Here is a 27,483-nt window from a genome sequence, read left to right as displayed (position 1 = left end):
ACCGATGTTCTTTGTGAACCGTTGTCCTCTACATTAGATTGTGTTAGAAAATCAGATCTGGTGCCAGACATTGCCTTTTAAATGCACACAACAAAAGTGAAAGGAAGTATTTTATAGTGCCACATACTGTTTCTACCACATATGTACTGCTCAAGTACTACTCATCATCTAGAAGTTGTCTTCTTTTTCCATGCAAACTGAGGAAAAACAAGGCCGTATGTATTTCCCTCAGGTCATGAAATATATTGCTTGTGGTCAGCTAAAGAACAGCACAAAAAGAATGGTAATCCTAATACTGACCTTTAAAAGCTCCATGCTACTATCTGCATGCAATTATTTCAACTCTTGCTTCCTCAAATTTCTTGTGTAATACTACAGATGAGCAAGAACTACCTTTCAAATATAGACAGCTGTATTTTAAGAATGTAATGCACAGTAATAGTCTCACTCCTGCTTGTCAATGTGCAAGTTACTAAAACATGCAATGCTGAGTCGTGAGAAGCAGGCAAAGCAAGACACTGGAGCAGTAAGGGTATGAAAATACTGATTGTGTCTATTGAAAATCTTCCTGTGCTGACTGCTGCTGAATGTGAAGAACACCGACAATGCAGCCACACTGACCTGTGAAGAAAACAGAACAGATGATGCCTCCTGGTTTTGTATTACCAGCACAACCCTTTCTTTGTATTACAAAACTGAAGTGTAGCCCTGAAGGGAAGCTATAAGACTCCTACCATTTAAACCTAAATTGAAATTAAAATGGAAATGTATCCCAACATTCTGTACCCTACACAATTACTTGTTCCTGAGCTGCCATCTTTCTGCTTTTGACACTTTAAAAGTGATTTTACTGACACTTAGAAAAGTGAGATTTACTACATATCTCTAGTCAAAAGTGTTTTCCCCTTCATGATTCTGTACTTCATTTTTGTCACGTTTTGCACTGATCTCCACACCTTACTGATAATCACTAACTGAAGACATGGATTTAAACACCTGACTTGTAGGCCCAGATAATTTCTCGCTGCTGTATTCCTTCTCCAAAAGAGACAAAGGAGCTGTCTACTATTCAATTACCAAAACAACCCAATTAGTAAGATTAAAGACAACCCCCCTAATACTAACTCCAAGGGTCTATCTTGAGTCAGTTCTCACTTCCCAAACTGCAACCTATCTGCTTCTCCCTGAATAAGTATTTCCCATGCATGTGCTTCACATTGTTGACCTTTCAGGTATGGTAGTCACGAGCTACAACTAACTGCTTACGTTTAACTATTACTCAAAAGAAAACAGAATGAGACTGGAAACTGCTGGTTAAACTTTCCCAGAGGAGTTAAGAGCATCATGAAATATTCAATAAAGTTCTTGCAGTATCCATGGTTCCACAAGGACTGTTCAACAGTACTGGAATGCGCACACAGACACAACTCTCTGCTCGAACTTGAGAAGTCTCCACCAGTCCCATCTTGCCAGGAGATAAGCTGACAAGCCTTGCATCCAGGGCCAGTACCTCAGAGGAAAAACTGAGGAATCTCAGATGTGCAGCACTCCATCGCAGAAGCATACAAGGCAACTGTGCACAAGCACAATTCCCTGACAGTATCACACTAAGGGTGTGCACACACATCCTGATGCTAGCGTGACCAAGTATTTTGAGGTCTCACAACAATTTGGGCAGCTAGACCATCAGATGCATTTCATAAATAAAAACATTTCATAAATATATAGGTCTATGCAGTTGCTTTGAGATATCCAAGATGAAAACATTTCTTTTAAAAAATAAATATACTGGTGCTTTTTAATACCATTGAATTCACTGCTGAAATACTTACACGAAATATAGATGAAGAAAAAGTTTTTTTAAAAAATCTGTGAATTATAACTGCAATATAAAAATAAAGCTGCTATAAATAAATTTATTGTACATGCATAAATTCCTCAGACCAAGAACAGAACAATATATGGAGAAATAAAACACCTTTAAAAAAGGAGTCAAAAAATGCTGAATGGCCACTAAAACACCGCTTTCCAAGAATAAAGACAACAGAGTGAAATGCTCTCTAGTCTTTTTAGGACAGCCAGGAAAAAAATTCTCAAATTACATGCAGAGGTGACAAGTCCTTGAATGACAACAGAGCACAGGTACTGGAAAAAGTCCTAGAAATTGCAAGACAAAGTCCCTAACAAAGGCCCTGAATCCTAAGAAATGAAACACAAGGAACATGCTGACTTGATGTGGATTCTTGATCAAGTAGCCAGGTATAGTCATGATGTTAAAGCTATCTTCTGACTTAACAATAGCAGAATAAAATGTTTTGGTTTGTTTGGGTTGTTTTCTGGGAAACAAACCTGATTTCTGGGCTAAGGCTAAACATTCACCTCATTTAAGACAAGTTAATTTTTGAAAGCTGTATTTTTCAGAGTAAAATTGTGAGCCTGAAGCATAATCTCACTGACTACTACAACCATTAAAGAACTGAGTATTTGATGAAGACAGAATTTTTCAAATTCCTGGAAAGCTGACAACAGTGTACTTTTGAGGTTAGTTTATGATAGTCTACAAACTAAGCCGGGCTTCTGGCCTTGTGTCTTTTTTGCAATTCCAGCCCTCTGCTAGTATCATTACTGAATCACATGAGAAGTCACAGAACCGATCTGGCAAAATAGAAATAAACCTGTAAGTAAGTGAATGGATCTCTCCCTTCCACACAGAACATCAGTCCTGGTTTGCAACAGTAAAATCATCCCCACTCCAAGAATTCAGTGTAAAAGAACTCAATTAGAAGATGACTTAGGACGATAGCAGGTATGACCAATGAGCATGAGACCATGAATTGGGCAATTGTCCTCACAGCTTCTAAAAAAGAGCTGCTTCAAGAAGCATTTCCAAACCATCAGAACTTAAGTGAACACAGCAACACTGCCTGTGATGCCTCTCTCCTGTAAGGAAAATGAACAGACTGGTTCAGAATAGCTTTATAACACGTTCTTTTTAACTAAGTATTTGAGATACTAAAAATAAATTAGAAATCCAAATTTAGACATTTCTGGAGCCAAGATGATTTCATACCAACACATTAGTACCAGATGATATCTTTGTGAAGTCCCAAAGCAAAGTTATATCCTAAAGGGACACCAAAAAAATTCCTTACAGTGTTAAACTACAATTATTCTCAGGCTTGATGATCTAAAGCTTCCAGAGATAAAAACTATTTTTTCCTCTTGTGATTTCTCTCCTTGCCTTTCTCTCCTCCTTGTTGTTCAGTGTTTTACCAGAAGATGGAGAACAAGCCCTTCATCACATAAAAAGTCAACTGCTGCAACTTTTTTTTTTTTTAAACTGTGAGGAAAAGGTTTCCACCTTATTTGAGGAAAGTGGAGGCAGCTAAGGAATTGCTGGGATGCAACCAGCGTTTACATTCACTTTGTACAAGGACAAACTACACAACTAAGATGTCAAATGAACAGAGCATTCAAGCAAAAACTCGAACAGTTCTTGACCTAGTTCTGCATGTCAAAAAAACTTTACTTCTATGTATAATTTAAACTAAGTCTGCCTCAGAAATAGTACTTTTTTCTAATGACTAATGGTAAAGTCTCATGGGCATCAGATTGCCCATAAGACTTTACCATTAGTCATTAGAAACAAATACTATAACAGATGATTTTAAAGCATTTAAAAGTCAATGAAATGGTTACATAGTATAAATCCCATCTCTTGCCCATTTAAAAAAGTACAGCGGAAAAGGAGGGAAGAAAAAAATATGAGTATCTGTTTCTTTTGCTGTGGTATGACAACCTTCTGATCAAGACATTCTCCACACCACCATGATCATAATCAATCTTCATTTTCCTTTCACCTTTGTCTCCAACAGAAAAGCTCAAACATAAATGACCTGTTTCCATTTTGTTTTCCAGTTACGATACCCTACAGGCAATTTTACAGATTTTTCGGTTAGAACAAAACTTACACAGAAAAACACAGATATTTCAAAGCTGTCCACAAGCATCAGACTGAACAGCACCCATCTCAAATACTGGTGCTATCACAGATTTGCCATAATAGAAGTCAACAAAATCATTTTTTATTTTTTTAGAACTGTACACAGAGAGGTCATTTTACATCAAAACAACACAGCATTGTACTTCTAAATAATTTCCAGAGCAGTTTAATGATACAAATTAAAACTGGCACTACTTAACTGATTCAGTACGTATTTACCAAGGCTCAGCCCTGTTACCTTGATTTTGTAGCTACACAACTGCTGCAAGAATATTAGCTCTTATGTGTGTTTTTACAATACAAAACAATCCAGAATCAAACAGCAAAACCCCAGCAAAACACAGCATCAGACTGCCTACACAAAACTACGGATGACATAATCTAATGCAATTGTATTTTCAACAGGACAAGTACTGTTTAAATTATGGTTATGATCAAAGAACATCAATCTTAATTTGTACTCAATTTTCATTTTTAAAACCTATCAAGATTTTAAGTTGTTGATATGCTATTTTTACTTGAATATGTCTTCTGAATGGTTTCACAATAAAGTTGTTAAGCAAAGTATAGCTCTAGAAAGCCAAGACTCCTTTGGCTGAAGAATCAGATGATGATGCTTTAATTCTAATGGAGATATTGACTTGTGCCCAGAAGAGAGGACTGAAGCCAGACTCTTAATTCCATCACTTACTACAAGATTGTATTTAAGCAATTGTTTTCACTCATTTTCTGCAGGCATGGTGCAGAACTATCCAATTTTTTTCCCATTACAACTCCTCCACTGACAGGCTGCAGTTCCAATCTTTGCTGGTTTTTTCCTTTCCCTTCAAACAGAAAACTCCAGCTGCTTTCACACTTTGCAAAGCCATCCTAACATTACTGGCTTCTCTACCCTGCAGCTGAAAGCAAGGGAAAGTCATGTCAAGATTAGCAAGTACTGAATCAGCGAGTCAAGACAGACTCATTTAGAGATGAAGTTCAAATCTAGAATCTGAGTTTGCCGGTTACATTCTGGTCCACAAAAAGCTCACAATGACTACACCATTCCAGTGCAATGCACAAGGAGCAGATAATATAGCAGGAAAGAAGATTCTGAGAACCCAAGTTTCCAGTGAACGCATTACAAGTGGTTGTATTTCAGACCAGCATTCAGCTGGTTCCATTAACTGGATACCCATCAGCAGCTGAAGTGGACTGTCTGCTTCTGGAATACAGCTTCTGGTTTAGTTTCATCCAAAAGACATTAAAATTTCCACACTATAAAGCTGTTCCACAATGTAAACAGAAGTGTAGTAATAGGGATGATCAGATCACTTTCAAAGCAAACCCTGTGTCTGATCCAGAATATTAACATATATGAACTCAGTCTTTTGGTTCACGTTATCTTCTAAAACTATTCTTTCAACCACTGTCTCATTCATCTACTAAAGAGAGAATTTCAGAACACTAAAAGCAAGTTTTGTTAAGACTGTATGATCAGGTATCTTTTCAAACTCTTGTCTGTATAACTGTTTCTCCTTCCATGGGCAAAAAAAAAGCCCATCCAAGTTCTGCTCATCCATGTATTTAAGTATCACCTCCTAGGTAGCACTGGTTTTCATTACTGCTACCTTCAGAACCCAGATACAGGTATGCACTCTGTGATATAGATATCCAAAACTTAATAAGAATTGATTTTTTTGATGTTATCTAAACAAAGAAAACATGAGCTCAATACATTCAAGTACTACTTTTCTGAACAGTTTTAAAGGTAATCTGTAAAAGTGTTGCAAAAGTCTATCCATTTACAAGCCTCTTTTAAATAAATGTTTTCCCCCATCCTCTTAATGTTTTTATTCTCAGATTAACCAAGTAAATCTAAAATCTTGCCTATCAAACCAGAATACAAAGAAACAACCATCTATAACTGCACCTTTTTCCTTTTGTGACAAAACTGCAAAAAATTAACCATACACATCTAGGTTTTATGCTCAAGCTCCACCAGAAAAGGAAAAGGAGTTTCACAAAAACAGCAAAAAATCAAGACAGGCAGTAACTCATTCCTCTGTTCATACTTAAGGAAAGCAATCCTCCTTGGAGACGACAGTTAAGTTCAGAACACACAGAGAGAATAGGCAATTGTTAAAGAACTGGTACTGACTAATTTTGATTTGTTAGAAAGAATTTGAACACTTGAAATCCAGTAAACGTAACCAACTACCCTGCAATGAATGATTCATTTTCTCAGTCCGTGCAACCACTACACATTCATACATATATTCAGTAGCTTATAACGTAACTACGTATTATGTGGTTTATTATGCAAAATAAGTTGAGTATCAATCCACAAAAATTAGAAAATATGAAACTTGAACAAAGATGGGAAGTTAGTAAGAACTACCATTAGCTGCTTTTAACTCTTGCCTAAAGAGATTCTCCTCAAATAATCACATCTACTTAGGTCTCTTTCGTGGATTTTTTAAAAAATAAAGCTCATTGCAGCTCTAGTTACCATTAATATGCAATTACTAAACAGATTTCAACGTTTCTAAAAGTGCAAGAGTATTTGAATTCCCCTCTCCTGATAGTATTTACACCACCTGAGGTGTTAATGACTTTGATGACTTCCTACAACTACTTGCTGTAACCCTCAGGGTTGTACATCTCAAGCTGAGCTAAGACTAACTGTAGGAAGAATCTATGTCATAATCTTAGGGGTACATTTCTTTACCTTTTTTTTTGAGGATTTTTTAAACTATTGTTATAATTCAATTATTAGGAACGTTAGCACCCCAACTCTTTGGCACACAAACATAAAATTAACCATGTCACTAACACAACTATTTATACCTCACTAGGCAGATAATGTAACAATCACAAAAAAAAAAAAAAAAAAAAAAAACAACAAAAAAAAACCAAAAAAAACAAAACCCTCAGGTTTGTTTTCTAATGCATATAATTGAGTAGCAGGGAAGTACCACTACCCTCAATTTACAGATACGAAACCAAAAGCCATAACTATGCTGTTGGGAAATAGGTTCATATTTTTAAGGCAAAGTCCATGTTAGAGGAAGGTTTGAAGAAAAACACCTTAGCAGATACAGAAGCAGTAATGGACAAGCAGCTTGTGGGGCTCTACTACTACAACTCTCCTAGTAATTATGCATCTACCATCACCCAGAAAGTTTAAAAAAAATAGAAGGGGAGACAACTGAAAGGTAATTACTAAACACAGAACCTTCTCTTAATGATCTCTTAGAGAGATGTTTCTTTCCCCAAATATAAGTTAAAAGGTGCAAGCAATTTTCATGGTTTTCATCTGGGTATGCTGAACACATACTGAATGAGCTCAGTTTGCTAATTACTAAACTGAAAGAAGCAAAACAAAAGTGAAATTACCTTTGTGCTGTTTGTCCCATTATTTTTTAGACACTATTTTGCTTAGAATTCAAACCCCAGCTAGCTTTAGAAAAAGACCTAGAAAAACCAAGAAAATGAATGGAGAGTCTCTGGTTACCTCCATAAACTATTTTAAAACAAATAAGTTATTTAAAACACCAGTAAATAATTTCATTAAGCCTCGTGCTTTGTCACATACAGTAATAGAAATTACCATTCTTTAGACTTGCCTTTAACCTTTCAAGATTTTGCATTTAACAGGCTCTTTCTGATCTGGTCATTGGTATCTAATTTCCCTCTTGCATCTGAACATAAGTGAACTTGCTATAGTTCTAGGCTGTATTTCTCTCTATTCAGATATTCAATCATGTCTCAATTCAATGCTATCATCCCAAGATTCATATTTTAGTTTGCTTAGTTAAAAAGAGCATGCAGCAGTTGGCTATTAAACAAGCATTTCATGAATATGGTGGGATTTCATTACAGTAAACTTTCATCCACTGCCAGGAAATCTAATTCACCTATTCTTTTAATTATCAGACTGGCATATGGGCAGATTAAAAATAGGAAGACAGCCAGAAATAACTGTGTCTAGTCTGGAAATATGTACATTTCCTGCAGCATAGGTGACTTAAACCTGCTCTCTCAAGTGAAATGAGACATTACGATATTTCTATAGTTCAACTGCATTTTACATTTTTGTATTAGTCATCTTTATCAGATGAATGCAACTTGTCCCACTGCTACTTCACACCCTTTTAATTCTGACAATAACTTAATCGATAATCTTCATCCTCAGTACGAAGATTACTCAAGTGCCATTTTAAACGTGTCTATTCAACACAATCAAACCGGCATCCCAAAGGATGTCTTCCATCTGATTGCTATTTCTGGTGAAAGAACAAGGCAACATCTACCACACTGTGTCTAATAACCACCAGTGTCCTTTTACCAGTGTCAGAGTACTTCCACTGTGTCCACATGTGGGAAAGCAGAGGAGCCAAGGCCACACTTTCTCCTGAATACGCTGGCAAACCTGAGCAGAACTCTTGAGTTCTGCCATCACACTGACACAATGGCCAAGACCAGCTGGGTATCCAAAATCAGGGTTCAGTTGCTACACAAGATGGCTTTGCAATGAAAACATTATGCAAGTTCCCAGTCTGCAGAATGGGGATAATGAAGTTTCATCGTCTTCAGTATTACAGATTGATAAACAGAAGCTACTTTTTATCCCTGCAATTCCCTTCATAAGAGCAACCCTCCAATGATTAAAACAAAAAATGAAACTCAGATTGTGTCTTTTGGGAGTCGTGAACATTTAATCTCTTCTTGTACCCAGCCTTGTGTTCATTGATTTATAAAACAGTGTATTATCACAAGCTCCTGAAACAAGCACTCTATGACTGGACCAGCATTGGTGGATAGGGGCAAAGCAACCTGGACTTAAGTAGTGTTTGATGCTCTGCTGCATTGACGTGCTTGTCTCCACATTGGAGAAGCATGGATTTGGTGGATGGACCACACTGTGGATACAGAACTGGTTGGATAGCCACATGCAAAGAGTTGTGGTTAATGGCTCATTGTCCACAGGGAGACCAGTGGTGCCCCTCAGGGGTCAGTACTGCGGTGATTCAACATCTTTACTGGTGACATGGAGTGTGGGACCAAGCACACCCTCGGCAAATTTGCTGACAACACCAAGCTGTGTGGTGTGGTCAACATGCTGGAGGGATGGGATACCACCCAGAGGGACACTGACAGGACAGTGGGCTGTGCAAACCTCATGGAGTTCAATAAAGGTTCTACACCTGGGTCAGGGCAATCCCAGACACGCCGACAGGCTGGGCAGAGAAGTGACTGGGAACAGCCCTGCAGAGAAAGACCGGGGAGGGATAGTTGAAGAAAGACAACATGAGCCAGCAGTGTGCGCTGACAGCCCAGAAAGCAAAGTGGAATCCTAGGCTGCATCAAAAGGAGCATGACCAACAGACCAAAGGAGGTGATTCTTCCCCTTTATTCTGCTCTTGTGGGACCAGACCACATCCACAGTACTGCACCCAATTCTGGATTCCTAACATAGGGACATGGAATTGTTAGAGCAAGTTCAGAACAGGGCCAGGAAGTTCACAAGAGGACTGGAGCACCTTCCCTACGAACACAGGCTGAGAAAGCTGAGGCTGCTCAGCCTGCAGAAAAGAAGGTTGTGTGGAAACCACATAGCAACAACCTTCCAGCATCTGAAGAGGCCTACAAGGAGGTCAGAGAGAGAGAGAGTCATCACTATGAACTGTAGTGATAGTGCAAGGAGTAACGGGTAAGTTTAGGTTAAATATTAGGCACAAATTCTTTACAGTGATGGTAATGAGACACTGGAACAGGCTGCCCAGGAAGGCTGTGGATACCCCAAACCTGGCAGTGTTCAAAGCCAGGTTGAGTAAGGCCTTGAACAACCTGGTCTAGTAGCAAGTGTCCCTGCCCACAGCAAGGGGGACTAGATGATCTTTAAGTTTCATTCCAATCCCTTAACATTCTACGATTCTATTAATCACAAGACTGAAGAACTCCTTATTCATGATTTGATTCAATGCCTGATCACTGAATGTGATTCACCGAATCACATTTATGAATCTTTATCAATTCACCGAAACAATATTTGGTCTGTTAGGTACACAAATACCAAACAGGAATTGTCTATTCAACAGAACCCATTCTGTCCATCATTCTGAAAAACAGAAGAGGAATCTTTCCAAATTCTGCGGGTTTTTTTGATATACAGGACACTGAGAATGCTACACCAGCTCAAATAAAAAACTGCTCTATTCATCCCAAAAGACAACAGAGAGTTACAAATAAAGACTGGTCTTTATCCTAAAAAATTTTACTTCAGGAAGTTAAGGTTCTCAAAGCAACAAATGCACCTGTCCAGCAGTAAGGAGAGAATGAACACCAGGAGTCAGCGTTTGAAGATGGGATAGAGTTTTGGTAGTTGTCCATGTTACATGAGTTCCTATAAGAACAAAGAACTGTATAACTAGTTCAGAACGAGCAACAATCAAGTGAGACCTACATTAGTTAGCACAGGGTTTTCCTACTGCTCTGATGAATGTTTAATTTACTTTACCTTCATATAGGCAATCATAAAGCTAGAAATATTGTATAGCTGAAGACTGTACAACAGGCACACAAGAAAAGATGGAAAAGATATTTGATCAAAATATTTTTACAAAAACAGGCACCTATTTTTGCAAGTTTAGTGCAATTTCCTCCTGGATCAGGTCTACTTTCAGAGAATAATTTTATAAAACGCAACTGCCTTTTGGACATTACATATATATTCTTTCTGAAAGTCTTTATTCTGCCAAGTACTAGGTGTCATTAGATTAACTCTTCACCAATGAAAGCGATGCACTTCATCCTCAGAGATGAAAGACCTGAGAAATAATACCATGGAGTTGTCTTTAATGCATATTTGGAAAGATAAACAGAAAAAAATATTTTATACCTCAGAAAAGAACTTGCATACTTCCTAAAACATGACACATTAAACTGTTAACCAATGCAAAAGTGCAGACCTAATAAAATGGGAAATGCTATCTCAAAAGACAGTTTCAAGCCACGTCGTTTACCTGTTACTTAAACTAAAATTTGCAAATGGTTGTACATCATCATTGTAAAGAGGCTGCTGGCCTGAGAACCTCATGCTGGTTTCCTTCATGGAAACTATACAAATAAACACACTGTATTATAATTGCACAAGGATATGCACGGAGGCTTTTTAAAAAACACCAATTAAAATTTTTTGACACATATAAATCAATACCTGGAGTACTATTTCTTGAAGATAAGCTCCCTAAATATGTGAATTTTAAATAGTTTCTTTGCTTTGTATGTCAGCTTAGGTAATGTACCACAGAAGAAACTGTATGTTGATGTCTCATAACTGTTGGTAGTTTGATCCATAAATTAAAGAAGTCTTAAGCAAAAACAATGTACAATATATAGTACATCTGCAATAAGCCTAGAGTACAAGAAAATGATGACATTTAAACGGCAGAGTAAATGGAAAAGGCCATATGAAACTCCCTAATTCTTACTCACGATGGAAACAAAGATCACCCAGAAGAGCACTTTGTTTTACTTCCTTCCCTCAAGACCTGTGGTTTATGAAGCATTCATTCTCTACCAAAATAATAATTTTAATCTAAAATATATAGAAAATGGACTGAACATTTAAATAGATATCTAATATCATTACTATGAAAGCCAGACATACAATAGATATTTTGACAGAATGAGATGCCCTACTGGATGTTAATATTAACATATATACAAACACTCTTCATACAGCCCTGCACAATGCTTTCTATAGTCAATACTCCGTGTTTTTTAAACAGTGAATCTTCAATAACTGCAGTTTTCGAAAGCAACCTGGACTTTATCGATATACATTGTTCAAAAGTGGGGAATAACGTTTGGATTTCTGGGAAATGGTAAAGGCAGGAGTGCATGTGTCAGTACAGAAATTATGTCAGCACAGATATGCAGCTGCTGGTACAGCCAACAAGTAAACTGGAATCTACAGGGAGGTCTTCAGAGTTTTTTTCAAATAGATGAAGGATTATGTAAAGCAGAACACCTCGCATTCTTTGAATGGGCAACAAGAATCCAGGATATTATGCAGAACTGTATCCACATGTGAGTATTAACTTTTCACTAGAAGCATTTCTTAGAGGCATGGTGGTTTGCTGATAGAACGGCTTTTCTCCAGTAAGCATCAAGTAACTTAACTCAGCAAAACATGTGCATCAGGGTAACTAAACTATGAAACTAAGTATTTATTTGCTGAATTTACGCTGAAAGATGAGCTTTTGTCAACATGCTGAAGTTTTAGTAATTTTTATCTCTCCCTTTATGTTTTGTCATATTCTTAACTACCTTAATTTGTTACTCTTCAGAGAACTATCACTCTTCTCTTGAATACTTGTACTCAGGAGAAATGCTTTAACTTAAGTCTTATATAGACTGCCACCTTCTTACCAAATTCTTATAAGATTGTTACATTCCCTGCAAGTAAGAACTTCAAAAATCCCATGCATTCCAAGGATATAGCAACAAAGTAAAAAAGAAAGGGGGAAATAGGAAAAGTTTAACATCAATAACTACAAAAACTCAAAAGTAAGAAGTAGAACAGAATTGAAAATAGCACTGAAAATGTAAGAGGTGCTTCCAATAGAAAGAGAATATGCTACTTTTCATTATCTACATGGGATACAATAAACCGCAATAGTCTTAAGCTATAACAAGATATTAAGTTATACTGCAAGGGCAGGCAGAAGAAATTTTTGAAGGCAAAGAACACTGAACTGAAATGTATTATGCAGGAAGGTTTTTTGAATATTTTTGAATTGATAGTTTTGAGAACAGATTAAACAAGCATTTGTAGCTATGGCTTACCAATAATCAATGCTGATTTAGAATCATGGTCTACCTGGCTTACTTCAACACAGGAAAATCTATTAATAAAAGCTTATAGTACACACCTCAGAAGTTCTAACAAAGACCAGCTCCAATCTGCTATGATGCTGGGTCTTGATGCCATTACTGAGGACAAGGATTAGAACATTTATGCTCATTGATTAGATTTACCCTGAACAGCCAGGGGTTTTCTTCTACATTTTCTTCTAAATATTTTTATGCACATTTTAATCGGATAGGTAGACATACTGTTTTACTTGAAAGCAGGACAATTTCCCTAACTCCATGTAGTTTACTTAAAATATGTATCAGGGGGTTTTGCTTCTATCTACCTCCCCAGTCAAAGACATAATGTGACTGTTTGACACGGTAGGTCTCACTGTGATGAAACAAAAATGCCTGAGGCAGCTGAAAGTCTGCATGACGTGACACAGTGGTGACAGGTGTTTCTCTTCATGCACTTAGGAATCTGTGTGGTGTACTATATTTTAGCAGATTCCTTGCAATTTCTGCCAGCTGTACATCTTTTCCTGAACAGCAGAACATCTGGAGGTCATAGGTATGAAAGTAAAATTAAAAGTATTAGAAGTTATGATGGGAATCTTGCACTCTTGGCAATGTAGAAAAAAATAGAAACTCTGAAACCAAAAACAACATAGAATGGTAGAGGTAAGTGTAAAGATAGAAACATCGTAACAGAAACTTCTAAGTGTTACCTCAGTGTAAAAATCGCTACCAGACTCAACAGAAAACACTATTTACTTAAAGGAGTGGAATCTATGAAATTCATGCATACCCAAAAGAAGAGACACAGACTTGATTAGACAGGGCACAATTGAACTGAAAGCTCAGAAAATATACACTCACCAACAATTGCATTCCACCAGTTTGTGCCTGTATTATGTGAACATCACTGTTAGCTGTTGAACCAAATAAAATCAAAGGTGGACATCTACCCATGCACTCATGAAGAGTTTGATGAAAGCTGTCTGGAGTAAGAAATCATTGATACTAAGAAAAAGAGGAAATGTCTTCATATTTATATTAAAAAGGCACCTGACATTTTGCTGGTGATGTTTCTCACCATCAGTGAACGCTAATCTTATGGTCACATCACAACTGCAGGTGTTCAATGAAATAGCAAAAAAAACATCCTTTGAAGGCTGTTGAGGTCTTTATACACAGAATTACTCTTGGCAAGGGATCATACTGTAACTCCTGCAGGAAAAAATAAAGCAGCCCATTGAAACACTTCCTTGTCATTAGATTAAGACAGACTCTGGGTTTGGATAAATCCAAAATACATAAGTGAAAAGTTTAAGAAAGCCTTTATTTCAAATATTATGGATAGAACTGAAGATTATTTCTGGCATCTCAGATCTGAAGAGGAAGAGATCTGAAGAGAATACAGAGACTAAAAGTGAGGAAGACACAGACAGTTGAAGAAGGTGACAGCACCAGAAAGTCACCAAGTCTGTGAGGTATAAAAACTGAATGCCAATTATAGTAAGAACAGGAGAATTTATAAGACAAAATGTAAGACTAACCTCCTATAGAAACAAATTAATAGCGAAAACTTGTACTATGCATTGATTACAGATATATAATAATAATAGAAAAAAGGTTTTTACGTAGAGACATAAAAAGAAGGTCTGTTTTTAGGAGGAACATCTTAGATTATATATCCCTGAATATTACCAATATCTGCTCTAGCATGACAGCACACCCAAAAAAATAGGATAGGACCAAAAGGTCCTAATACTTCACTAGAACCTCAACACACAGTAAAAACAAGCTTAAAACAACAGGAACAAACTACGTAGCCAGAACATAGCTAAAACAAATTTTACTTTAAAAGAAGTTTCACGGTGTCTTCTGAAATGCTCCAAAATTTTGATTACCGCACTCCCCCCGCCCCATTTTTTTATCATTATTACATCTTGTTACTGTTAGTGTTAAGAAGTTTCTAAGTTACTACTGTGTACACTGCCAACACTAGAAGGATACTGTGTGTGCTAACAACCAAGCACACTTTTAACATATGATCTTTCTCATAACAGGCAGACATGACAAGACAACCAAGAAATGAACCAAAAGTGTAGACCAAGTTACTGAGGAAAGGCCACACAACCATCCAAATAGTATCTCATGTTTATAATATAGGCCACTTTGTGCTGGCAACTTGTACATTAGTATAACAAACCTAACCACCTCACAGTTTTGGAGAATTTGCACCACAAAGTACAGCAGAAGAGAAAAAAGCAACCCTCAGAAGCAGATTCAGGAAAGAGATGAAGTGTCAAAATAACAAAGGAGACTCAAAACACACCAGGTATAGAAAAAGTCAGAAGAGGTAGAAGCACCACAAAAGATATCACAACCTAGTGACAACAGAAAATTTGTTACCAGCCTGCAATCTATATTAGCAGCCTGTATTTTTTTTATGTATAAAAAAAAAAAAAAAAGAAGAAGAAAGTACAGCACATAATGACAACTGGAAGGGAACACAGCCCATATTGAGGAGCTCTGATACACCCACCAGCAGCACATTCACCTAGCTCTCTAGCACAAAAAACCCAACATAAATTTTGGTCTTCTCCAACTGAATATAAACAACTGGTCACCTTTATGAGCCAAGCCTGAAAATAATCTAATCAGGCACTACATGGTAACAAGAACAGCAATCTTCTTTGGACCACTCTGAACTCTTGCAAAATTAACACTTGCAATTTTTAGTCACTACAGCTGAAGATATTTGTTTTGTCTGCCACAGTCTGCACTCACATAGTTTGTGAAAACATAATCATTTGTCAAGGATTTGCTTATTATCAAACTGCAGCAGAAGAGCACAAATCACAATTATAAAATCATTTTACATATACCCATATAGATGTAAATTCCATTTGATAACAATACAAATAATGCTCTCTATTGCATGCTGACAGTGGAGAACAGAACCACAATCACACAGATCTGGTACAGGATTAAGGTCCAGTCTATAATCCCCTTAAAATTTAAGAATAATTGCACCATTTCACAGAGCAATCAGCAGCAACATACAAACATATTTATAGCTAATGAAATACTGCATATAAAATACATCAAAGTAAACTTTATTCTTACAAGAGAAGAAAACAGTTCTGTAACATTTTCTGTCAAGGTACAATGGTCTTGTTTTTATGTGTTTTTGACACTGTTGTGTCATAAACAATAAAATATTTCAAACTGAGGTATTTCAAAACCATATAAAGGGCTTGGCTGTACAACTCCGACTTCATTTAATAAGCACAGAATACTTAAATCCTTTATTTGTCTTTGAACCTAAGGACCTTTCCATGCTTTACTGCACATTTCTATTTGAAAATAAGCTTATTTCTTGAACACAGCTACCCACTTCATTCAAAAAAATAAAAGTTAATTTATGGCAATAAGCTAGGTGGTTGCTGCGCTCTAGAGTGGCTACATGGCAAAACAAAACAAGGACACCAGATCGTTCAAGATCTGTGCAGTTATTACAAAAAAAGCAGGTGAAATCATACTGAGAGAAACACTATTTCTTCATTACTGAGCTTCTAGACCTAAGATATAAATATGTGATATATACTCAATTTATATATACAATAAATAAGAACTCTCAGTTTAATATATTTTACCAAATCCTTCTTTCATGCATATATTTTCAAAGACTTTATTCTAGAAAGCATGGCAGATACCATCAAACTGTTATTTGAAAGAGAGTTCTGAGATGGCTTTTATATTACATGGTTTTTCTACAACTGTGTCATACAGTGCAAACTAAGTAGCTAAACCCACTTCCTGAATCATGAATACTATTTTGTGTTAGCCCAAATAAAGGATTAAAACTGCAGAAGAAGATGGATAAGTATTTTGGCACCACAAGCACAGGTGAACACATTTTAAAAAACACCTGCTGAACCAGTACAAAACTACTTGCCTAACAACACTTTTTAATACATTCAGCATCTGTTTAGACCTCTGTCCAAAATTTGAAAAGCAGCATCTTTCAACATTGAATGGCATGTCTCAACTCTCAGTGTCACACATCAGCCTTCAGCCTGCAAAAACCGATAGGGTCGCACCATAAATCTTGGTATGGAAGGAACAGCAACTCATTTCAAAACAGCACGATTTTTAAGTCAGTTTCTACACAACTGATTTGTTCAGTGAGACTTGTTTTTAAAAGGTTCATGGTTAAGAAACCTAGTAAACTTGGGCCTTACAACAGACTTTGGTAACAGTCATTACAGTAAGAAGAAGAATATTCAGACTTGTTAAACTTTAAATCAGTCAATCAATCAACTCTTGAAGCCACTCGCTAAGAACGCGTAACCACAATTTCAGTGATAAATCTGCTTCAGACATCAGCAATCTACTCTGTTCATGTCAAGGATGGTGTCTTCATTCCCACCTACCCTCACTACTTCAGTTCAGTGAACAGCTCATTCACAAGTCGAGCCGGAGCCAGCAAAGGCAGATTTCCACCTCTCAGCGTATGGAGTTAAGTAGGCACAAAGATAAAATAGACCAAGAACACACTGATCTGAACCAACGTAAACCAATCTCTCTGTGCTTAAACCAATGTTTCTGTGCATCAACACGGACATTCTAACCAAGCACAATATGATAAATTTTGACCAGAGAAAAACGAACCTGGCATATGAATCCTGTATATACAAAACAAAACAAAACAAAACTATGCTTAAAATATTTAGCAGCAAATCTTCCTGGTTAGAAGAAAGTAGAGCCCAGTTTAATCCAGAAGCAACAGATACGAAATTAGCATGCTCCAATGGCCACCAAGAACCAAGTCTTTAAGAAACTAGATACAAAATCAGAAATAAAACACATTTCAAACTAACCATGTGAATCCACTGTTATCCATTCCACCTTTAACAATTTGCCTGACCGTCCATGAATGGGTGACAGTAATATGTAAACAAATACTATCACTTGTATCAGCCAGTCTATTAAACAAAGTAAAGCTACAGAAGTAGTGGTTTCTGTGGCCTAGAATAGTTGAGAACTTGTTTTATACACTGGGATACATCTAATGCTGTCCAAGAGAGGATATATAAGAGAAATCAAGGCCATGTATAGACACAGACGTGACTAAAATGGTCTACTTTTTTAGCAGTACCACAAAGTTTGTTTAGGAACGAACACTCAGCAGGGTCACCAGCTCAGAAGAAACACCTGCAAACAAACCCTGCCTTAGGACCCGAGCTCGGGGAAGCGGGCCTTTATCCGACGGCACAGTAATTACACACAATGGGGCTTCAAACAGTGCCGGCTCGGGAGCCCTCTCCCGAGGGGGATTGCGCTCCCTCGACAGAGCGAGAAAACGGGGAGCAGCACCACAGACCTGCCACCACCACCACCACTTTGTACAGTCCACTACCACCTCCACCTTCCTAGGATGGCAGAAACTCCACTATCCCTCGGGGGTATGACAGGAAAGGGAGCAGGGGGAGGAAAAGGACACAGAGCAGGAGCCCTGCGCCGAGGGATCCGGGACAGACTTCCAGCTCCTGCCCGGCCCCTCGGAGGAGCGGCGGAGCCCCCACCTCCCGGACAGCCGCCTCCCTCCCTTCGCCCCCAGGGGAGGAGGGGTGTCGGAGGGACGGGGGGGCCCCGGTCCGCCGCCGCCAGGAACAAAGGGCCCTTCGATAAGCCGAGCCGCAGAGCACAACAAAGGGGCCTGGAGACCGCGAGAACCGGGGCGGGGGGAGGCGAAGCGGGGGATGGGGATTACGGGCCGGGCCGGAGCGGCAGCGGGGGCCACTCCGTCTCAGCCCAGAACGAGCGGCGGCCGCGGCGTCGATGGCCCGGCCCGGTCCCGAGCACCGAGATCCCGCTCCCCCCTCCCGGGCCAGCCGCTGCACCGGGCCGCCGGCTGCGGGTTCCCCGCGGCGGGGGCGGCGCTGGTCCCGCCCGGCCCCCGCGCTCCAGCCCGGCCAAGCTCTCTCACACACACACCCCGCGGGGGAGGGGAGGGAGCGGGCGGAGGCAGGGCACGGAGGAAAGGAAGGGAAAAGGGAAGAGGCGGCCTGACCTGGCAGAGCTGCTTGCAGTACTCGGTGGCCGCCTGCACGGCCGGCTCGCGGCTCTCCCGCAGCCCCGTCTCTAGCTCCAGCAGCCGCTCCCGCAGGCGCCGCAGCTCCAGGAGGTCGCCGCCCGGGCCGCCGCTTTCCCGCTCGGCCTCCTCGTCCGCCATCTTCGCACCCCGCTCCGTCGCGTACGCAGCCCCCCCGCCCCCCTTTCCTCCCTCCCTGCCTCCCTCGGCTCCCCCCGCTCCGCTCCGGGTCACGTGATTACACAATGCCACGTTCCAGGGACGGGGGGTCACGTGCGGAGGAGATGGAGACGCGCGGGAGCGCGCGGCGCGCGCGCGCGCGCACCGCCCGCCGTCCCCCCGCGGCGCAAAGGACTGGGGCCGGGGAGGGGGCGGGGCCTCCGCGCCTCACGTGACGCGACGCCACGCGCGCCGGGGCTCGCCCCCGCGCGGCCACGTGACGGGGCCCGCCCTCGCCCGCGCGGCGACGCGTTTGGCGGTAAAACGGCCGCAAATGGCGGCGGCCTCGGGGCGGTGAGGGCGGGCCGGGCTGGGCCGGTTAGTGTTCGCCGCTGTCCCTCGAGTTCAGAATCACGGAATCAATTAGGTTGGAAAAGACCTCTCAGATCATCGAATCCAACCTATGACTGGACACCATGACGTCAACTAGACCGTGACATGAAGGGTCACGTCCAATCCTTCCTCCCACCTTAGAGCACCATGTGGCACAAACCACTGCTGGACGGACCATGACACCACTGAGGTTTTGTGGCTTGTTGACTACCTCACCTTTCTTCCTCTGCAGGAAGTGTGTTAGCTTCAAGGATGCCACTGAGTTGTCTTCACACCTAGATCATCCTGCTTTTAGAATTGGAAATGGGAAATGCAGCTTGTCTCTTTAAATGAAGCAGTTGTGATCTGGAGATTCTGGAGAGCTTTGTTGCCCTTGCATGCTGAGCAACACTCAACAGTGCAAAGCTCCAGTGGTGGACATTGTCCTTCCCTGCATCTACTAAATTAGTTGAGGAAACTCCTTCATTTGCCACAGATGTTGGAAGTACTGGAGATGGGCCTGAGGCATTAATTCTGGTGAGAAGGAAAGCATGGATCTGACGGACACTGAATTGGCATGGATACATGTTCTGCAGTCTTCTAGTCTGCAGATTGACATGTGTTGATGGCTTCACACTCTTCACGTTGCTAGCCCTCATTGAGGAATTGAGGAGGAAATGTGTTACAGCAGCAAGAGCCTTGCCTGAACTGAACTGAATCATTTCTCATAGCCAGCCAACACTGTCTTAACCTGTCTCTTAAGCTGGGCATTTCACATCATCTGAAAAATGAGAAACACTGGTACTTTACAGGAGTTTAAATTGGGTGTAACAGTCTTTTGACTGGAAGAGACTACCAGCAGACCCTTAAATATGCCTTTCAGTCTTGCACTGACCAGGTATAACTCAATATCCCATACCCATTACCTTATCTTGTATGACTGTCGCACAGATTTGATGTTCTCCTCTTTTTTTTTAGTCACAAAAGACAAATGATGCTACCTACTTGCATGCAGTTGAAAGCTGAGGCGTATAGTGAAATGAACACTAAATCAGAACTGGAAAGAAGAGAAGTTCTCCAGGACTGCAGAAATGTTAATCTGCAAGTGTAGACGTTCACACTGATAGCACTGAATATGCAACATTTTGGAGACAGGCATGGGAATCTGGTCCAAAAATGACTACATTTTGGGTCATAGCAGTGAAGTAGTATGTTTCTAGTTTTCCATACAAGCATCCAAGAGATATCTTAATTGCGACTTGCAAGCCTGAAACGTTTCAAGTTTCTTGACTTTTATTGCACAGAAAATCCATTCCGTTACAAGTAGAATAAGAGAAGACTTTAAGCTTTTCCATTTAAGGCTTAATGTAGTACCAGGAAAATCTGGTTTGCATGTATCCCTCGCTACCAAACCACCTATAACACCACTACTAGTCAGCCATGCAAATGCTGGGAACAGTGGCATGAAGACCTATTTATATTCTTTCTCAATCAGTTAATATATCTGCAGGATCTAAAATACCTTCTCTTCTGGATAACTCTGTCCTTGATAGTCTGTCCTTGCTTTAGCTTGCTGTATTGTTTCCGCCTTGACCGGGGGTGTTCTGAACTGAGCCCAGGCCAGGAAGGAAGGAGAAAGGGAGTGTGGGTTTCTCACTCATGCCAAAGGTTATCACTTGGAAAGGGTAGAGTAAGTGTCGTCTGTTTTGTTCTCCTCAGGATCAAGCAGGAAGTAGCCTGTCCTTCAGTTGTGCTACCCTGAAGAGGACTTACACTTAAGCCTCTAGGGGCCATGTGCAAGGGAGGACTCCTGTTTCTAATCATGACTCACAGGCAGTTAATTGCTAAACTTATATCTAAGAGACCCAGAGAAGAATTATTAAGTAGAAGGAATGACCACAAACAGTGGTGAATAACAAAGGAGTTATTTTTTTCTTGACAACAGTGAGAATGTGATGACAGCAACTGAGTCAAGCTTGACAATGGCCTGAGAAGAGGGAAAGAATAAAGAGCAACTATGAGGCCGTATTGTTCATCCTGTATTTGACTCCTGACAGAAGTTACGCTGTGGTGGATAGAGCTCATGGAAGAGAAGAGCTGGTGCATGATGGAGACAGGAGAAAGAGATGGTGCAGAGAAGTGGTTCTTTTCAAATATTTGTTTTCTTCATGGACATGTGGGGCAGACTATGGGACAGTGGAAGAATGTGAATATAAGAGAGAGGAGGCTTAGATTGCAGAGGAAGAAGCATTGACTCTAATTGTAAATATAGTTAAGTAACCCACTTGCTGTTAAAATGTAAATACAGAGACAGAAGCAGATGAGGAAGATGCGTGTATTAGGAATGACAGTTAAAAGGAAGGGTGAAAAATATGAACTCAACCAAAACAGTCCAAGGAACAAAGATGGTGAAGATGGTGAGAAAGAACACAAAAAAATGGAAGACTGGAAGGGAAAGGACTTTTACACCAGTTCAAAGACAGATTTTTTTGTTAAGAGGACCTGAAAGGCTTATTACTTGGGTGTGCTAGAAATAAAGATTTACGATAAGGGCTTGTAGCAGTAAGTATTCCTCACCATCCGAAATTTCTTTGGTGTTCAATTACACTCTTCCCTGTTCTCTTATTCTTGCCGCTTCCTTGACTGATTAATTATTTCCACAGTGTGGTGTTTTCCTTGCTCCATACTTCGATTCTCATGTCTCAAATAAAGCTGTCATTTAGAGGAGGCACATCAGATACTCCTTTTGTTTTGGGATGTAGGGCCTGCTTAGAAATGCATAAGAGATAAAGGAGTCTTCATGACCTAAACTCTCCTGTATGTGGGTTGTTTACCTATCAGTTGTTTGAAACATTTTTAAATAAAAAAAAAAAATTAGTCTCCCACTATTTGATTTTTAGATAGTGGAAGAGGGAAATCGAGCAAATAGCACAAGAAGTATCGGAGGTTAGGATGATGACAGCAAAGAGAGAGGGTTGGAATAGTGATAACAGTGTAGCTTAGACTGTATGTAGCCAGCAGTTGGGAAGAGGACTAACTCTTCCAGGGAGAATGTCATGTTAGCAAGAAACAGCTGTGAGACTTGTATATCACTGGAACTCTGGCAACAAAACTAGATCTTTTAGGGATAACAGAAGATATGACAGAATAAAGATTAGGATGGGATCACACAAATATTAAAACACTCATGGTGTTTGGGAAGTTAAGGAAATTAATGGAGGATTAGAATTTGCTGTGTGATAGATACTAAGGAAACAAAGAGCGACAGGACAAACAAAGTAGAACTTGTTATTGCGAAAATACATCAAGGAGCTTCTGTTTGAGAGCATGAAGATGTGCTGGAGATGTTTGGCTTCACATCTGGAGAGAAATAGGTTTTGGAAGATTAATTAGGAAAAATACTACTTGGAACAAAAGCAGGTTGATAACTAAGGTTCTTAATTTCAAGGGTCAAACATCAAGAAATTAGGGGAATGAGTTGATGATGACATGCATCTAGGTGGTTGAGGACTTGCATGTGGAAAAAGTTTGGCAGCTGCCAAATCTCTCTGAAAAAACATATCTGTAATTCAAATCTCAAACAAGACTAACAGTCAGTCCCAGCTTGATAAATAGCTGCTTCAAAAGGGTTATTGGAAACAATCAAAAGCTTGAAAGGAATGGAACAAAATGATTACTTGAAAAATATTAAGAAGGGTAAGGATAAAGTGAGCATTTTGAGAAGCTCAGCTTCCTTTACAAAGGAAATTAAAGCAAGGGCTAATGAGAAAGAAGATATGGAAACGAATGTTCCACATTTGAGATGAAAGCAAAAAACCTATCATACTCATCTGAAACATCAGAAGATCTTTATTCATCCAGAAATTTCCATTAATGATGTAGGGGGAAAAAATGAGCTATAATAATGAAATGTGCAAATGATACAAAACAGTGAGACAATTTCAATATGAGAAGGATCAAGACTAGATGACCTTCAGAACCTTAATAAATGAATGGATTTATTTTAATAACACAACATGCAAGGAGACTGATAGCAATACTTTCTGCTGGGGAAGAACCTCATTAGTTGGAGGTAAGTGTGGGTAGGAAGTGCTTGTTGTGTTAGTTGAGAATGACCAACTCATAGATACAATCCAGCTGCAAAAAAAGTTACTAAAGTCACATGATATGCCAGGTCATCTATTTCCATTAGATACTGCAGATAGAAACATTGGTCTCATCTCATCTGAAACAATTTGTGCGATTTTGGTCACTATTATTCCGAAAAGATGAGATTGCACCACAGGAGGTACAGAAAAGGACTCACAGAAAGATCAGTGAAATGGAGAATCTGCTTCATGAGAGGAGAATAAAAATGGTTCATTTAGCTTAGTGAAACAGAAGGTGAAAAGTGTAATTTCAGTCTGGAAACAGTAAAAGTAAGCACTAGTTAGGACAAAAGCTTTTCAAGCTGAAGGATGGTAGTGTGTGAAGGAAAAAGGGTTAACTGATTATTGAATATGTTGAAACAGACATAGCTGTCATGTTAGACAATAAATAGTGCTGTTCCGAAGGCATGTAAGTTTTCCTTCACAAGGTTACAAAAGAAACTTCATGAAAATGATACAATGGTAGATTTGCGCAAAGGGAGCTGATCATAAAAATTAAGAGCAAATAAAACATAAACCTGTATTCAAAATCACTGATACAGCTCTATATATTACTCAGTAATCAACATGACCTATATGTCTGACAGCAAGAAATAAAACAGCTGAGCAGAGCCTGGTCTTAAGTTGTCTTTGCATAAGCTGGGGCAAGAAATGGAAAAAGTTTTTGCAATATCCATTTTCAGGTTGCAGAAAGGAGCAAATTATGAGGGAGGACAGCACATTTGAAAACACAGCCTGGGTTATAGCTTGAGCTGTTTTTTCAGAAGGAAATCTTACAAAATATTTTCAGAGCTATCTTAAAAACAAGGGAGAGGATATGTTCTCATTTTACATAATTTAATACAAACCACAGTGCTAATACCTATAATTAATGGTGCCTTTCTACCTTTCCAATTGTGTTTTCTGTTTATCATTTTCCTTTGTTCACTTCCTGGTGCACACTGCCTGAATTCTCAATAGTTTAATTCTCATTGAGAGACTCTAGCAGAGTTCTAGCTATACTTTAAACAATTATTAAGAGAAATAAAAGGTGTCGTGGAGATGGGTGTGTTTTCCCAACACTGCATTCTTTTCTTCATTCTCTTCCCCATTTGTCAATATTTAGCTTTTCAATTAGGAGGATTCCACATAAACACTTTTTTTTTTGGCAGTTACTTTAATTTTATGTCTAAGAATTGAATCTTTTTCATGAGTATGGAAGAAAGGGATTTGGCACCAAGATAGGGCATGTCTTGTGAACAAGTTGGGGAGGGAAAGGAGAGAAAATATTTAAAATAAAAACTACCTGCTAATAGGTAAATGCTGATACTTATAGGTGTAAGGTCAGTTAAAAGACAATTTTATCTGTTTGTTAACAGATAAAATTGTTTATCTGATTCTTCATGATTCAGCTGTTTTATAACCAGTTAATTACTTAGTAGTGACACCCAGCTCTTTGCTATGATAAAGCATAGAACTACTTCTCAAGAACACGTATGACAGCAACACATTTATTTTTAAAAAATATTTCATTGGATTTTTCAGCAAATTAATGTTGAAAACCTTTGATAAAATATAGAACCCTGTGTCAATAGAAGGAAAAAATGGTACAACCTGCAGATGACAGGAGAAGGAGGTAGGGGGATGGACTTTAAGAAGGGGTAGTATAAATGTTCTGTAATCCCTTACCATACTCTGACTGATGATGAACTACGTATACTGCCTGTTACAGCCCTATTGATTGCAATCAGATGATAAAATCATTGCACAGAAAAGGAAACCACTGCAGTGAAAATGAAATGATGGAAATTTAATGAATTCTTGATTAAAAATGATTTCTTGGAATTAAATCAAAACCTCATTCTTATAGCTGAGAATTAGTCATGGGAATAACAAAATGATGAAAAAATATAACCAGGTAAAAATTTGTTTCACACTATGTGTTTGTCTTCAACAGCTACCCCACACTTTTCATCTACATTCCTTATGCTACAAATTTTCCTCACTCAGAGCTTTAGATTTACTTACAATTAATCCACTGGTATAGTGATGGAGATTCTTGCTGGAATGCATTAACTTCCTCTCTTAAATCCTCCCTCAGGCAAACCTCTAGAAAAATATTTCCTTTGTCTAGTACACACAGTTTCGTAGCTCCTTTCTTATAGTGAGATAGCAATTCTTTTGCAGTAATTTATGCATACTATTCAAATACAAAATCCGCATTAAATTATGTTACATTAAAAGATCTGAGACTTGCGTGCCATTACTTAGGCACCATTGTGCAAGGAAAAATGTGGGTCTGACCCTGCAGCCGTTCAAGCCCAGGCTTACAGAAACAGCTAATCATTGTGATGTGGACTTTCAATCAGGTAGCAATACTGGGTAACTTTTGGCTTGCGGGGACCAATCAGGCTTTCAAACTCACTGATGACCATGTACACCTTTAGTATTTTTATTAATCATACAAACAAAGTTGTTTGTATTTCAAAAGAAGCAGGCTCAGGACTTCTGGGGGGAAGATTTCACAGCCTCTAAAATAGCTTGTTTAAATGCTTTGCAATCTGAACTCTTTGATTGAATTCATAGTATTCAACTTAAATCCCTGCTGGAAATTCATCTGATCTTTGTTCTTCCTCTAGCTGTCACGGTAGAACAATAGCCTCCAAATCTTTTATGGCAGCTTATTACATTTTTGAGTGCCACCATAATACCTCTCCTTGAGCTCTTTATTTTGCAATTTACTGCCCTATTTCTAAGTGACACAAACCTCATTCCTTCAGCTTTCCTCACAGCTGGTATTTCCTACTTTACTTGCTGTCATAGGTGTCTCTCACCCTCAGCAATGGACCTCAATTTTTATTTCTTTGAGCACAGCGTCCAGTGCCCAATTCAGTTCTGCATTTGCTGGGACTTTGCCAGAGCTGACTTAAGTGGAATGATTACTCTTTGTGTCATCTATTACATTGTTGGCTCTAGTTTGTGATCTCCCCCATTGTTTTCTGCCTACACAGTCGTTTCCTATTCTATATTTAACTTTCTGCCCTCATTAGATTTCTCTTTCCAAAGTGTTGTCTGGTTTGTATTTTGTCTGATTGATTTTAGGCTGATTCTTCAAGACCCATTTTTAGTGCTATTTCATTTAGTGCTATTTCCATCCTTCAAAGCACTTTGCCTCTACCCAAGCTGATGTCACTGCCAAACTGTGTCAGTGCACTCACATGCCATCACCCAGGCTGTTAATGGATGTGGGGTATAAAACTGTTCCCAGGATGACGCACTGTGGGACTCCTCCTGAGAAAGCTTCCCAGAATGACAACAAACCATCAATTACTGCACTTTGAGAACAATTTTACGAAAGTTGTGCACCTACAGGGTTGCTACTTACCTCTGGAATGCACTGATGTGGCTTACTTAGTAAAATGCTGTGTGGAACAATGTCAAAAGCTTGTCATTGTCATGATGCATCATATCTGCTATTTGCACTTATTTGTTGAAGCAATTATCCTGTCAGAGAATGAGATTAGCATCAATTGATACATTTTTTCTCATGACTAACCCATTTCAACTGGTTTTTAATAATTATAATAATCTTCCAGGTATTTAAAATTTTTTTATTTAATACTTTGTTCCATTTCAGGGGATAAAATGTTGACAGCATAAAATGCTCTGTTCCCTTATCTCTCTTTTAAAAATGAGTATTTCCTTTATACCTTTCTCTGGTTTGAACCTTCCTTACTTGCTGTTTTTTCTTGAAAATTGTCATTAATGATTCAAACATCACTTCAGTTAGATCTCTGAACATTCATGGTTAATTTTGTCACAGCCCACCAACTTAGCCCACAACCACCTCTAACATTTTTCCCCCCGTAAGT

At 39.2% G+C, this 27,483-nt stretch overlaps 1 protein-coding gene across 1 annotated transcript in view; it reads right to left on the bottom strand.

The window, feature by feature from the left end:
• The window catches only part of ZNF292 (zinc finger protein 292), a 51,323-nt gene extending 32,174 nt beyond the window's left edge, over window positions 1-19,149 (bottom strand). Inside the window, exon 1 of the mRNA XM_063389608.1 lies at window positions 18,933-19,149. Coding sequence (XP_063245678.1) covers window positions 18,933-19,094 — 162 coding nt within the window. The 5' untranslated portion in view covers window positions 19,095-19,149. The remainder of the gene's footprint in view (window positions 1-18,932) is intronic.
• Between the last annotated feature and the right edge of the window lie 8,334 nt (window positions 19,150-27,483).

Source organism: Prinia subflava, chromosome 2 (genome assembly GCF_021018805.1).
Source record: "Prinia subflava isolate CZ2003 ecotype Zambia chromosome 2, Cam_Psub_1.2, whole genome shotgun sequence".
NCBI lineage: Eukaryota > Metazoa > Chordata > Aves > Passeriformes > Cisticolidae > Prinia > Prinia subflava.
This window is presented reverse-complemented; position numbering and strand designations above follow the sequence as displayed.